This window comes from Pleuronectes platessa, chromosome 3 (genome assembly GCF_947347685.1).
Source record: "Pleuronectes platessa chromosome 3, fPlePla1.1, whole genome shotgun sequence".
Classification (NCBI taxonomy): domain Eukaryota; kingdom Metazoa; phylum Chordata; class Actinopteri; order Pleuronectiformes; family Pleuronectidae; genus Pleuronectes; species Pleuronectes platessa.
The window spans coordinates 17,845,264-17,859,257 of record NC_070628.1 but is presented as its reverse complement, the minus strand read 5'-3'; the positions used below and the strand labels follow the sequence as shown (position 1 = coordinate 17,859,257).

At 43.6% G+C, this 13,994-nt stretch overlaps 2 protein-coding genes across 2 annotated transcripts in view; one reads left to right on the top strand and one right to left on the bottom strand.

Moving 5' to 3' along the window:
- The window catches only part of ube2o (ubiquitin-conjugating enzyme E2O), a 34,957-nt gene extending 29,741 nt beyond the window's left edge, over positions 1-5,216 (top strand). The window contains exons 21-23 of the mRNA XM_053419180.1: positions 399-456; positions 806-1,619; positions 1,999-5,216. Of these exons, the coding sequence (XP_053275155.1) occupies positions 399-456; positions 806-1,619; positions 1,999-2,026 (900 nt within the window). The 3' untranslated portion in view covers positions 2,027-5,216. The remainder of the gene's footprint in view (positions 1-398; positions 457-805; positions 1,620-1,998) is intronic.
- Positions 5,217-6,029: 813 nt separating this feature from the next.
- The window catches only part of LOC128437296 (sphingosine kinase 1), a 30,695-nt gene continuing 22,730 nt past the window's right edge, over positions 6,030-13,994 (bottom strand). The window contains exon 5 of the mRNA XM_053419387.1: positions 6,030-10,095. Within this exon, the coding sequence (XP_053275362.1) occupies positions 9,207-10,095 (889 nt within the window). The 3' untranslated portion in view covers positions 6,030-9,206. The remainder of the gene's footprint in view (positions 10,096-13,994) is intronic.

The following is a 13,994-nucleotide window of genomic DNA, read 5'->3' as shown; positions in this document are numbered from 1 at the left end:
GATGGATTTTGAATCAAAAGTGAAAAAGCTGAATTTATGTTTAGTAATAACAAATGGGAATGCAGAGCAAATGGTGCGGCACACATGAATAGACAATTAATTGATAAGTCGGTGAACACATTTTTTATTGGAACTGTAGTTTCTTCTCGTTTTTGGTTATATCGTCATAAACTGAGTATCTTTCAGGTCTAGATCGTAGTTAAATGAAATGGTGGATGGTAATATTAGGAGAAAGGATAGAAAACAAACTCCAGACCGTTCAGTTATGCTTTGAAACTCCTTCATAGAGGATGAAATGCAGTAGAAACTTTGCTTTGTCAACTCTTTCTTCTAATTAGAAACATTCCTAAGAATCTGTGCTGATTGGTTTTGATCATTTTTGGTGATGTGATTCACAGGGCACAGAGAGGTGGACCAGTAAGTCAAGTCTGCTGCAAGTCCTCATCTCCATACAAGGTACGCACACGCATGCACACACGATTTATTTAGAATTTGCTCAATAAGTCTCGTTCATCTTATTAAGCACATTTAATATGTTTACATATCTTCGACACACCATCACTGTGGTTTGTACAGTTCAACATGCATGTTAATAAAATCAAACTCTATATGAATGTATATCAGAAATCTTTACAGGCAAACCAAGGCAGCTTTATTGATATGGCACATTTTAAACACCTTTTACACAAAATCATTCCTCGACTTTTGTCTTCCGCCTGTGGTTTTCCGCTCTGCCATGTTTGACACATTAATCGACAGGTGTTGATCTTTCGTCTGTGCTCGTACATGTGTATTTTCCCTACAGGCCTCATCCTGGTGAATGAGCCTTACTATAACGAGGCTGGCTTCGACAGTGACCGAGGTCTTCAGGAAGGGTATGAGAACAGCCGCTGTTACAATGAGATGGCCCTGATCAAGATGGTCCAGTCTATGATGCAACTTCTGCAGCATCCTGTGGAGGTTTTCAAACAGGAAATCCAGGAGCACTTTGTCAGTAACGGCTGGCGCCTCGTCCACCGTCTGGAGACGTGGCTCGAGCTGAGCGACGCCACCGAGAGGGGCCATGCAGCACACGTGTCCTACAGGGCCTCACATTCTAAAGACCGACCGCCATCAGTGGAGCCTCTTGACGAGCCCCTGGTGGTGGCCCACAGCAGCCCCAGTAAGCCTGGTGAGGAGGGGATTGCAGGAGGAGGAGTTACCAGTATTATGGAGGAGGAGCTGGAGGATTCAGGGCTCAGTCCCTCCACCACAGCAGCCTCTCAGCAAGAGCTGAGCCAGATCTCAGACTGTGACAGCAGCCAGGGTAACGCCTCTCTGTGTGGCGAGAGCAGGGCCCCCCCCACAGGTCCTGGCCCTGTCCGTGGTGGGTCATCCGAACCAGGTTCTATCACGGTTAGCGGAGGAGGGGTAATCTCCACAGTAAGCCAGCCAGTGGTAAGACCAAAGAAAAGGAGAAAGAGCTACCGGAGTTTCCTCCCAGAAGGCACCGGATACCCGGACATCGGCTTTCCACTCTTCCCGCTCTCTAAGGGGTTTGTGAAGAGCGTCCGAGGTGTGCTGCTGCAGTACCGAGCTGCGATGGTCGCTGCCGGTATCCCTGAGCACACAGAGGACAAGTAAGTGCCTCCTCGCCTTCCCCGACACACCTCTGCACTGCTTCCTGCTCTTTTCTTCCTCCGTCTCTTCTAACTTCTCATCTGCCTCAAGCTGTAGAGGAGGATCCATTACTTCTCTGGAGGGAGTTTACAATTCTCAATCTCCTGTACTCCTGCCCAGAGCTGCACTGTGCCCCCAGCATTGCCCACATTTTTTACCTTTACCTCCATTTCTAAGTCTGTACTGCTCCTGCTGCCCCAACTCCACGTCGTTTAACTTCTTTTCCCCATAAACCCTCTCGATCGAGCCGCGACTGAAGGAGGGGAGCGTCTTTGATCAGGAGAGTGAGCAAATTCAAGGATTGGATGCAACCTGATGTTAATGTTTCTTTTCCCTCAGTATCCCTGCCGATGAGTGGATTGGATAAAGATGAGTCAAGCTCCCCTCTCTCATAGAAACCATCATCTTTGCATGGACGCAGGTAAAAACACAGAGCTTTTATTGGAGGCGATCTGAGTTTCTGTCGGCCTCAGCAGGACATTGACTTCAGCGGTGTGGATGCAAAATGGACTAAATGAGATGGAATATCAGTGCCATGAACCCCCTACCACCCCCCTCCTTCACCAAGCCTCTGCCAAGCACCCACCATATGGGCGGGGACTTGATGGATAACCACTCAGCCTGGGAAATATTAAGCAGACTGGGGATCGGCTGGGTTGCACTCACTGCGGCTCTCTGTAGCACTTCTGATGTTATTACTGAACCATCCTGCACTACAACCAACAAATGGACAATCTGGTGTGCAAGAGGTGATGTATAAATACACTGAACGAGAGGGTTCCTTTTTTTTTTGTAGAATTCACTAGTTGTACGCTTTCTGCCAAATTTCTGTACACACACAAACACACATATTCAAGTAGAACGTACTGAATGTCAGTAAAACTGCCAACCACAACAGCTTCACCACTTCGTCCACCACGCTCGCTGGTACTTTCCTTCGCCAATAACTCGCACAGAAGCACGCGGCGAACATCGAGTGACAAAGTTTACACACGATCCCCTCCGGAGGTCAGACTGCTGCAGCTGAGTGGTGTGTAGAGGAGCCAGCCAGGTGCAGGGCGACAGGGAAGTGGCTGCATGTCAACGTGTTTGTGCTCTAATTCAAGCTTAGAGGAGAATCCTGGTATCTTTCAACCTGAGCCTGATATTTATAAGTGTGGGTGTAAATGAGTGGTACTTGCAGAACCGACAGATTTTAGAATCAGTTCTTTAGATCGCCAGCTGCCACGTCACAGCGACACTGGCTATAATGTAATCTCAGCTGCGACATTTCCTAAAATGTTCACTAATTTTCTTTTTCCACTAATAAAGGGGGTTTAGCTAAGAGTGTGGTAACCTTATACATGTAAACCGTGAGGCAGCTCATTGCCCCCCCTCTTCATGTTGCCTGTCCCCGCCCCCATTCGCTCTTCAATTAGCAGGAGCTCTCTGTCCATGTTCTCCGGCTCAAACAAGTAGAGAAGACCATGGGACAAAGGCTTCATGGAGATAGTGCGCATCAGACAAAGATTTTGTGATAATAGTTTCTCTCTGTAAGTTTCCACCTCTGTCTTCCTGCAACAACCCAAGTGTCACGTGACTTGGAGTGAGACTCAGCGGGGGGGACGAGCTGCTGCATGTTTGTGAGTGAGACGTCTCATTGAGTGAGATGTGTGTAACGATACCAGACTCCTGCTACAATAACAATTTTAGCCTTTTTATTGATTGAAAAAAAAAAAAAAAGAGCAAAGTGGACATTTATTGGATTGTTGCATTTGCTCCATAAGGTTCTGTTGTAGCCACTGTTGGATACACACATGTATAAACAGCCCAGGTTGGAAAATCCCAAAATTCCCCTTAAACTCAGCTGCCGCCTCAACATACAACAGGAACATTTACTTCCTCTAGAGTTAGGCGAAAGCTGTTCCCTAAGATGGAATCTGTTCTTTGGTGTTTCGATATGTTCAAGGTCGTTACACTCACAGAGGCTGGACTGTTTCAAAGTGGAGCTTTACCCATGATGCTCCTCTTCTTTGTGTCAAAGGTGACATCGCTGCAAATGAAGCAATTTATAAATAATTATAAAATAAAAGTAAAAAATTCCAAAAAAAAAAAACCCATTCCGCGTCCATTCCGTCATCTCATGTCAACATGTTGCCTTTCTTGAAATGTTCTGAATGAGATCAGACCATTGTGTACAGAGCTGCTTGTGTCATAGTTTAGGCATTAACCTGCACAGACAGAACCACATGGTAAAAACCACTAAAACCCTGCTCCAGTGTTTTCCTCCTTTTAAAAGTGCAGATCTGTTTCCCACTTTTATCAGTTCTTTAACACGAGCGCTCTATTCCGATGTTCCTCTTCTTTTTGCACGTGCAGAGTTTAATGACATCAGGATACAGAGTGTGACATACATACAGTGTGATTCTGAGGGTTTGTTCATAATTAACCTGATTGATTTTTTGCTGTTATTGTTGGAAAACGACAATTTCATCGCGAAGGCCAAAGGAGAGCATTGAGCTTCTGAGTGAGTGGGCACACTGTGCTGATCTGAAGCTGGGAGTGATGGGAGAGGATGGAAACTGAGCCAAGAGATGCTGTGTTGAACAAATACAAATAAAAGAGGGGTTAATTGTTTTGCTTTGTCTTCCATGAATTGTTTCTCCTTTCCTCTCTGAACATTGGTGTTCCCGTATTGGATGAGGTTATCGGGCATCCATGACATTTTGTCCTCTTCCAAGATTTTACCAAACCATCCCTGTTTCTCCGCTGCCTTTAACGCTACAGAGGGAGAATGTGCTGCCGTCCTTATTGGCTGCTGTAGCTGTAGCATGTAGCCTTGTTGGCTTTATTCAGTTTTGTTCTCCCGACACAAACGCTGCTGTTTGTAAAAACGTCCCCTTCACATTTCTCAGAGGAAGGTGTTGTCACTGGTCAGATCTCGGCTAGAAAGTAAGAGCCGCATTGACGGCGTCCTAAAGAAACAAACCCACTCTGCTCCTCCAGGAATGTGGAGGAGAACTGCTCCGTCTTTCACTCGTTCATTTCATTCAACTTTCACACAAATGGAAAAATGTCGAGCTATTGCGCGAGATCTCATAAAGCAAAACTCCGACAAGATATCAAGCACATGATGCTATGTACAATTTTCTGTATGTGTGTATATTATTCAGAATTAAACTATTATTAATATTATCATTATTATTGCGAGAAGTTTGTTTTACAGCCAAAGCATGTAACATGTTGCTTTAAGCCTTTTGAATGAACTACACACATGACTTGACTGTACGATGTCTACATTTCCACAGTGGCCTGTTCTTGATATATATAGAAAAAAAGATTTGTAGCCTGATTCCCTGTGTACAGACGTCATGATTATATTGAAATATATAAATACATACAGTATATATATTTAACACAAACTTGAGTTATAACAAGTCACGTGGATGCTTGGGGCATATATGTACAAAATGCTGAGTGTGTATTGTACCTATGATTTCTTTCCTTTTTTTTTAATGGTTTCATTTTGTTGAGCTCAAACAACTGTAGAGTGATGTATTAAAACTTTTCAAGCAGCACCATAGAGACATTGTGGCTTTTTTCCCCCCTCATTCACTACTTGTATAGACGGCAGATTTTCATCACAATTACGAGAAGGGATAAGGTGGTGTATATATCTGTATTATTAAAAATTGTTTTCTTGTCAAATCCCATGAAAACATCGAACCCAACATACAAACAAATATCTGTGGAGCCAAAACCTGATGTTCCTTTTCTGTGATCAATGTGGACACTAAACCCAGTTTACGCTGTGTTCACATATCTCACTAGAGCAGCAAAATGAGTGTTAATCCACAGATGAAAATAGTCCCAAACAAATCCATCTTTCACTTTAATTTGAGTCACATTCAGGCTCCAGTGGAGACTGAGTGTAATCAGATATGTTTCAGTTTTCATGTTTAACACCAGACCAGCTCTGCTTTCAGGAAACAAGTCTCTGTCATAGGATGCATTGTCTGCTTGATATCTTTTCTGTTTTAAAGTGGATCTAATTCGATGCATATCGTCTCCTCCATTTGAGCCAGGTCCACAATTCACTGAAGAAAAAATGCTCTCGAAAGTTAAATGGGTTTATTGACTTTTTAGTCTGTTGAAAAAATATCCTGCATTTGGCCTAAAATAGTTTCAAAACTGCAGATTGTTGTCCTGCAACATGTCAGAGGATCGACAGTCTTCTCTGAATTTAAAGATGTCTGATTTGACTGAATGATTAGAGTTCAGTGGGTTGAACATTCGGATATAATTTATCATAAACTGTGGACAAAAAGGATCAAATCCCCAAACTGATAAAATAACTCCACCTCATTTTCATGAACCGAATCTCACCCGGGTTGGTTTGTCATTGTTTATTTCATTTTTCAATCAAGAACACTCCAGCAGAAAGTTCGATTTCATGATCGAAAATTACAGACATTTGTCAAAATGGAAAAATAGATCTCTCTTTGAATAAAGAACCAATCAATATTCAGTGTGCAAGAAAAAAGGAAAACATTCTTCCCTTCACCATAAACATGTAAACACACAAAAGAACAACAGCTTTGAAGCAGCAGGTAGAGACGAACAGCATATCAACAGTCAGACGTGGGTGTGGTCAGAAGAACGCTCATCAGCGCCTTCATCATCTCATCTTTTATTAGTTTGATGAAAGTTGGACGACCTGACTGTCAATCACACAGAAACCACTCTGTCGTTCCTATTTCAAGAGTTCAAGATCTGCACAGACGTTACTGATGACTTTCATTTATTATCTGACCTGACGACACTTTCTATTTACTCAACTCTGTCTCTTCCATCTCAGAGTTTTTTCAAAAATGGAGGTGAGAAAACTGATGAGCTGATATAAAAGAAATTCAGCTGGTTGCACTTAATGAATCAGTGAAAGCACCACCGTGTTCAAGCCACCAGGAGGCGGCACAGTCAAGGCACATGAAATAGTTAACACAGAACAAACTGAAATCTTTGCATAGACCAAAAAAAAGTGATAAATGATCTGTGGCACTCTCTGGTGTAAATGGCAAACAAATCTTTCATCTTTATGGTCCTATTTCTGTCATATGCAACAATCACAGCAGGTGAAACTTGGAGCTTTTGTTGCTACAAACAACATTTGTCTCCAAAATCGACGGCAACGTGCAACACGCATGTTTTCAAGTAGTGTTTCCATCTCACAGGCTTGCCCATACTCAGCTGTTGTCAAAAGCTATTATACTAAAGTAGTTAATCGGTTGAAGGAGCAACAAACGTAAACTGTGCAAACATATCAAAGAAAAAGTATTAAAACGTTTTGGTCTTTTCATTATTCTGTTGTTTACAGTGTCAAACGTAGTCGTGGCATTAAAACACGAAACAGGAAAATCTTTGCATTTTAACTGCAGCCGTGTTGCCTTCTCCTCTCTAACTGTTCACATGGAAAGTGACATCGATCCTTTTCAGCAGCAAATGGTTCTTTTACATCAGATATCCTGATGTTACAGTTGCTGCTACCACACCTGTGTGTGTGTGCGAGCGAGCATGTCTGAAAAGCACCGGTGTGGTGGGACTGCTCTGCAGACACTGCAGTGCTCTTAAAGCAGCAGATGAGAGATGGATGATGGATGGAGGAAAGCAGCAGAGTGGTATGGATGGAGGGAGTGGAGGCAGTAAAACATTTCAGACCAGGACCAGAGCTGCCTCCAACTGAGCCTGGTCACATCATCGGTCAGGGACGTTCAGCTCGTCCTGGTTCAGAGCTTCACCTTCTTATTCGTGTCGATGTCACTTCAGTGATTTCTTACATTAGTTCCCATGAAGTGGTTGCTGGTGATAAAAGGAACCATGTGATTACAATGAGAAGCTGGATTAAAGGGTCAGTTCACTCACCACTTTCTTTTTCCTCTCCAGTTATCTAGTCGTGCAGTTTATGGTTTTGGTTTTATTCGAGGAGCTTTGATATCCGGCTGTGAGACGACTGTCCAATCTCAATGGTATTTTGTGGTGAATGGTGAACTGACCATTTGAATGTGTTGACTTCTCACTGGTCACAATTGTTTCACTGTGACTGTGTTTGTGCAGCACTCTGGAGACTTTAGACCTCAGAAAGAAATGGAAATATAAAAGTGGTCTGACGGATGCAGATCCGTTCTGTCACTGTGGTTTGTTTATGAAACAAGGACAAATCTAACAGGACCAAAGCAGTGAAGCCAGATGGCTTCACAGGCTGCTCCATTTTGAAGGCTCCTTCAAACGCATCCTTCCATTCCCGACTATCTAAGGATCCAACAAGTGGATGCTTCTTGGGCGAAACTGTCCCAGTAGTCGTTGTGCGTCAGTGACCATCAGGGCGACGTGGAGGCCGAGCAGCAGCGGCTTCATGTCGCTCACAATGCAACAGTCAGGGTGGAACAAGCTTTTAAGGCAACAAATCTGAAACTGTGTACAGTCATACAGTCTTAATATGAGGAAATAAATTAAATATAATGAAATGTAAATAGTTATATTAAATGATATATGATGCCATTTGCTTTTTTCACCTTCCTCCACATGACTCAGCAGCACCATCGTCTCAGAAACAGTCACAATGCCTGATGACCTCAGTTCCAACCAGGGTAACGACTCCATGAGGACATCTGCACTACCACACAATAACTACACATACACACACAAAGACATGGTCTTCATCATAGTGACAAGGAGCCATGAAGGTATAAATTCAATAATTTCCTGATGAATAAGATGCTGCGCTTAAAGCTGAGATGTGGATCCAGGACAGAAGGAACACACCATGCAGCAGTAGACAACATGAAAGCTGGAGAGAAGCCAGCCTCACCAGCGTGCCCACAGTGAACCTGGCAGCTCCAACGTGACGGTACTTCTCGCTCTCTATGTCCACGTCCGCTACGAAGCCCCAGGCCTCAGAGAGGAAGGAGATTGGCTGGATTTATTACTGCGGAGGATAAACACTTCATCATAATGATGATGATGAAACGTGTTTGTGTCTGTGAGGCTGACTTTATCTACCACAGTATGATCAACTGTGGCCATGGAGACCCCCAAGTGTTCAACATTAAATAAAAGATTTCAATTAAACAGTGAAACAATCATACTTTTTCTTTTCAAAGTAAAAGCATTGTAACAGTTATTTGAGTTGTGAAATTATAAAGCAATTTTTTCCCCAAATTTTTATAAATGCAATAAAACCTCTTATTCTGAAGTAGTCCTTAATATCTATAAAAATATATATATTATATTTATTCAACTGTTAATCTAATATTGGACACTCTGCGTCTCCATACACAGCACGTGTTTGTTGTAATATCCCATCAAACATCAAAGTATTTTCTTTAAAAAAATGATGTACCGGTTTTCTGCGTACCACTGACCGAGAACGCAGCGAATAAAAGTGAGCGAGTGTAACATCCATTTGCTCCTGCACCTTTTCCATTTCTGATTTGAAATGGTACAAATGATCAATTAAACATCATCAGCCGTAAATATCAAAGATAAAAGCCGCTGGTGTTTGTTTCTTCAGTTCATCCAGTGATTAATCTTGCCAGACCTCTGTGCACTTCAGCCTGCATCGGCCCATACTCCACCACTTCTCCGTCTACTGTTATTATTCCTTTGGGAGAGTTCGGCTCCAGCCTGAGCGCCTGCACCTCCGTGTGCACCAGATGTTGACAGTTAGAGGTCAGATGTGTGCCCTTCTCCATAGCTAGGAAGAGCCTCAGCAGAGCGCTGCGGGATATTCCCGCTGTGACGTAGGTAAGATGGATGACGCCGTCGTCCAAGGTGGCGTTCGGTGCTGCCATCAGGTCCTCCGCCAGGTGGGACTGGTACATGGCCAGCATGAGGACAAAGTCTTCCTCCTGGACCACCACCCAGTCACTGGGCAGCGGCTGGTCCAGGGGCAGCAGCCGGGAGGCAGGGGGGCCGGGGTGACCTTTGGTGGCGCTTCTGGGGGGCGTGCTCTCCGCCCTCCGCACTTTGAGGGAGTTGTTGGAGTGGCAGGAGTTGTGAAGGGTGTTCTGACAGGGAGAGTCTCTCGTCTGTCGGTGAAGCTGAGAGGCTGGACTCAGAGAGGGAGCCTGATTGTTGCAGTGCTTCGTCATGTTGTTTCTCAAACCTCCCTCTGGGTTGCAGTCCTTGGAGGCGGGCAGGTAAGCCAGCTTACCTTTGTAGATGCGGAGAGAAGCCAGCCTCACCAGCGTGCCCACAGTGAACCTGGCAGCTCCAACGTGACGGTACTTCTCGCTCTCTATGTCCACGTCCGCCACGAAGCCCCAGGCCAGAGAGAGGAAGGAGAAGAGACGAGGGCCGGAGGACAGCTGGACGGAGACCAGGTCCATACGAGACAGGAGGCCTTTACAGAGCAGGAAACCACAGCTGATCAGGAGCTCCTCACCGAAGACTTGAGAGGCTCTGTGGGAGAAGAGAGGAGAGTTAGTGTGTGTGTGTGTGTGTGTGTGTGAGCGTCGAGGTCAAAGGTCAACCAAAATATGGTTCAAGTTTAATGAATTATTCAAAAGCTGCGGATCAGACTGTTTATTCTATGATCACATATTTTTCGAGCTTTATGAGAAAACTCATCCAGATTTAAAGTTTTCATTATTTAACTGGGACAAAGGAGGAGTTTGGCAAAGCTTATGACTGGAAAAAAGTTTATTTAGGGTATAAAATAAAATAACAGTCACCATTGACTTAACTCCATCTTTGGGTTGAGTTGATATTTCTGATCAAATGTATTTGCATGTGTAACAGGTTTTTGTATTTAAAGCCTCTATATTTTAAAGCAGGTCGTCTTAAAGGCTCTTCAATCAATTGTTCATTTACTTGGCAGAGATAAATGCAGCACCGCATGGAACTAATTAATGATCAATTAATAATGAGATGAGCTAGTCAGATAAATCAGACGATAAAATTGTCAGATAAAAATGCTGATTACAAAATGTAACTTGATATCTTTATATTCTGTCAAAATCAACAGAAATTGGATTTACAGAAGTAATCACGTATTATCAGAAGCTGGAATAAAAAAAAAAAAAATGTCAGCGTTGCAGAAGGAGACACAGTTAAGAGCCCAGATCCAAAAATAAGCTGCAGATCAAAATGAATATAAAGTGCACTTAATATTTCAGGCTTAGGAAGTGCGTCAAGGTCTGTGTGTGTTTTGGGGGTGAGCTATGAGAGGAGTGTTACACAACACCGGGGTATCTGTGACCTTATAGTGTAACTGTATGAAAACAGAGGGAAGAGAGGAGGTGGATGTGAAGGGTGGAGCCCCGTGGGGATGGGGGTGGGGTAAGTCAAAGGGGCCAAGCCTCTAAAGCTGGATGGAGGTGGGACACAATCAGCTCACGGGCCCTCAGACATGACAGGTCAGTCAGACAACAAAGACAGCCCCATCTGGGAGAATGGAGATAGGGGTGGAGGGTCACTACAACACACACACAGACACACACACACAGACACACACACACACACACACAGACACACACACAGACACACACACACACACACACACACACACACACACACACACACACACACACACACACACACACACACACACACACACACACATGCCTGCTGTTACCACCCACAGCCAATTACAGTGAGGACTGGGTGTCTCAGTGGAGTTGAGTGGCTGTGGCCCTGCAGATACATGTATCTCCATATTCATCATCCTGAATGAATTCAGTCTGGACACAAACACTTTCATCTCCATTTCCACTGCTCTCTTTCCTTTTAATCATCCACTTGTTAGAAGGTCAACAGGTTATAAGTTCTCCAACTTGCCTCCACTCATAGTTTGTCTGTATCATCACTGATGGAAAGTAACTAAGTACATTAAGGTTTAATATTATCCATAAAATACATTTATAAAACATTACAGATTTCTTCAAGATTTTATCAGTGGTCTCCAGCCTTTTTGTGGTCATATAAAAAAGCAGTTGTCATTCTGGGAACCTATTGTAACAGTTGTCTTCTGTTAGAAAGCTTTGCTCTCTTCACTTCACTGGTTTCATTTAAATACACTCTTCAATCTTCATAGGTCAATCAAATCGTTTAATTCTAGAAACATTTGATTAATTAAATCTTAGAAGTGAGGATTAACTCCAGTTGAGAACGACTGTTGCAAGTTGAGCATAAATGTTTATTCCTCTACTCATCTAGACAAGTCTCCAGTGGTGGAAATCAAAGCATCACCTTCTTTGCTTCTTTGCTTCTACTGAAGTTAACATGCTAACAGCTAGCTAGCGCCCCGGCCTCCAACCTCCTATCTTAAATGACGGAAGCGGTTCACAACTGACCGTCATCCCCACCTGCTTCAAGCAAGAAAACAAACGCCTGTTCTTTCACAACCAGGCCCAGCAAGTTCAAGAGTCATGCTGAAGTGTAGATCACTAAAAAGACTTGGAAGTCATTAAAAAAACGAATCTATTTCCAATATTCAGTCAGAAACCTTTAAAATATCAAGAATCCTAAACAGAGTTTGCTGTATTTGTTACAGCAGGAGTTCTTCTGGTTCAGGAATCTCAACCCTTACGTTGTGTTTCATTTCAGTGAGTGGGACTAGACAGTCAGAGCTTTGTTTTTTTTCTCTACATGAAAAGCACCTCATCGCTTGGACACAGACCCCAGAGAGTTAATCCTCACATCTTGCTGCAGAGGGCGCTGATGCTCAGTAAACGTCACATAGTGTTGCTTTAAGTAAAGGGTGTTTTACTGTCCAACTAGAAAAGCTTCTTACTGGTTCAGAGTCTATCCATCTATTTCCACGTATGTACCTGTAAACCACCAGGTGAGGGAGACTCAGTCACACCTGTCACTTCAGCATTCAGCCTCACAGATGATGTTTCAGCTCCTGTTCATTATGTTTGTGTAGGGAAACACGTTACAGCCCCACTCAGCGAACCTGTTCACTGCATTACATAATAACAGATACATTCTAGCTGTCACTCGTTTGATCCACGTAGCCTCGGTGAACCCATCATTCACCTCGGAATAATACCAAACCCACTCTGGCCAGGGCCACTGTAGGGCAGCCAGGACCAACCACACACACACACACACACACACACACACACACACACACACACACACACACACACACACACACACACACACACACACACACACACACACACACACACACACACACACACACACACACACACACACACACACACACACACACACACAGAGAGAGATTTTCTGGATGCCCCGGGAGGGTGAGAGGAGAGTAAACAATACAGAGTCTGGTCTCTTCCTCTCATTGTTGCTGCCACTGTGGGTGGACGACCATTGTTTGATGAGAAGCTGATTGGCAAATGCACTATAAGGGATGATTGAACGCAGTGTTGTCCTTCATTTCATCATTGCGTTATTAAAATTGACCTTGTGCCAATCAAAAAGTCAACTGAGAAAAAAAATCCAAAACTGCAGCAGGAAGGTTTATAGAAAGGTCGTCATCAGTGACACCTATTGGTCATTCATTCATTTGCTCTTTCGTCTTTTCTTTCAGTCCTTCAACTTCTCCTTCCTGTCCTTTGCTATGATTGAATGAACTGAAATGAGCAAATCATTAATAATTCATTCAGTGGAGATGAGTGTGTTTTACACTGACTAGCAGCCGGAAGCAGGACTGTGTGTGCGTCTGCGTGTGTGCGCGTGTGTGTGTGTCTGAAACAACACTGTATCTCCAATGATCTCTAAAGAAACTATGTGTGATTTGTTTCCCCACTACACTGTAACTCAGCCGCTCTGTGTGGAACTGGCCCCAAGATATTACAGCTTAGCAACTTATTCTCAGTTCTATTGATATTTACTATTAGGAACTGGTTCAGGTGTGTGTGTGTGTGTGTGTGTGTGTGTGTGTGTGTGTGTGTGTGTGTGTGTGTGTGTGTGTTTTATGGGGACTTGTCAGTGGACAAAAAGCCTCGCAAAGTCTCGCAAATGTAAATCATTGCATTTTAAGGTGAAGACATGTTTTAAGGTTAGCATCTTGAGATCCCTCATGTTGTGCCATTTTGGGGTTTTATTTTGAAACTCTATTCTGGTCTAGTTTTAGGTCACTTCCACTTGTTTCCCTGCTTCCTACATTACCTGCACCATGTGTGTTTACTTCCCGTTTGTCAGTTTAAAAATGGAGTCTCCTCATGCTCCATTTCTGTTTTCCTGCCACCAGAGACAGTGAGTGGGTTGAATACATTTTTCTCAATTAATTTACCTCGGCCAGCCTCAGCTCCTGTCACCTGCGTTCGGGTCCTTGAAGCTAAAGGTCACCGATACAACCAGAGAGCAGATATTTAGATTCT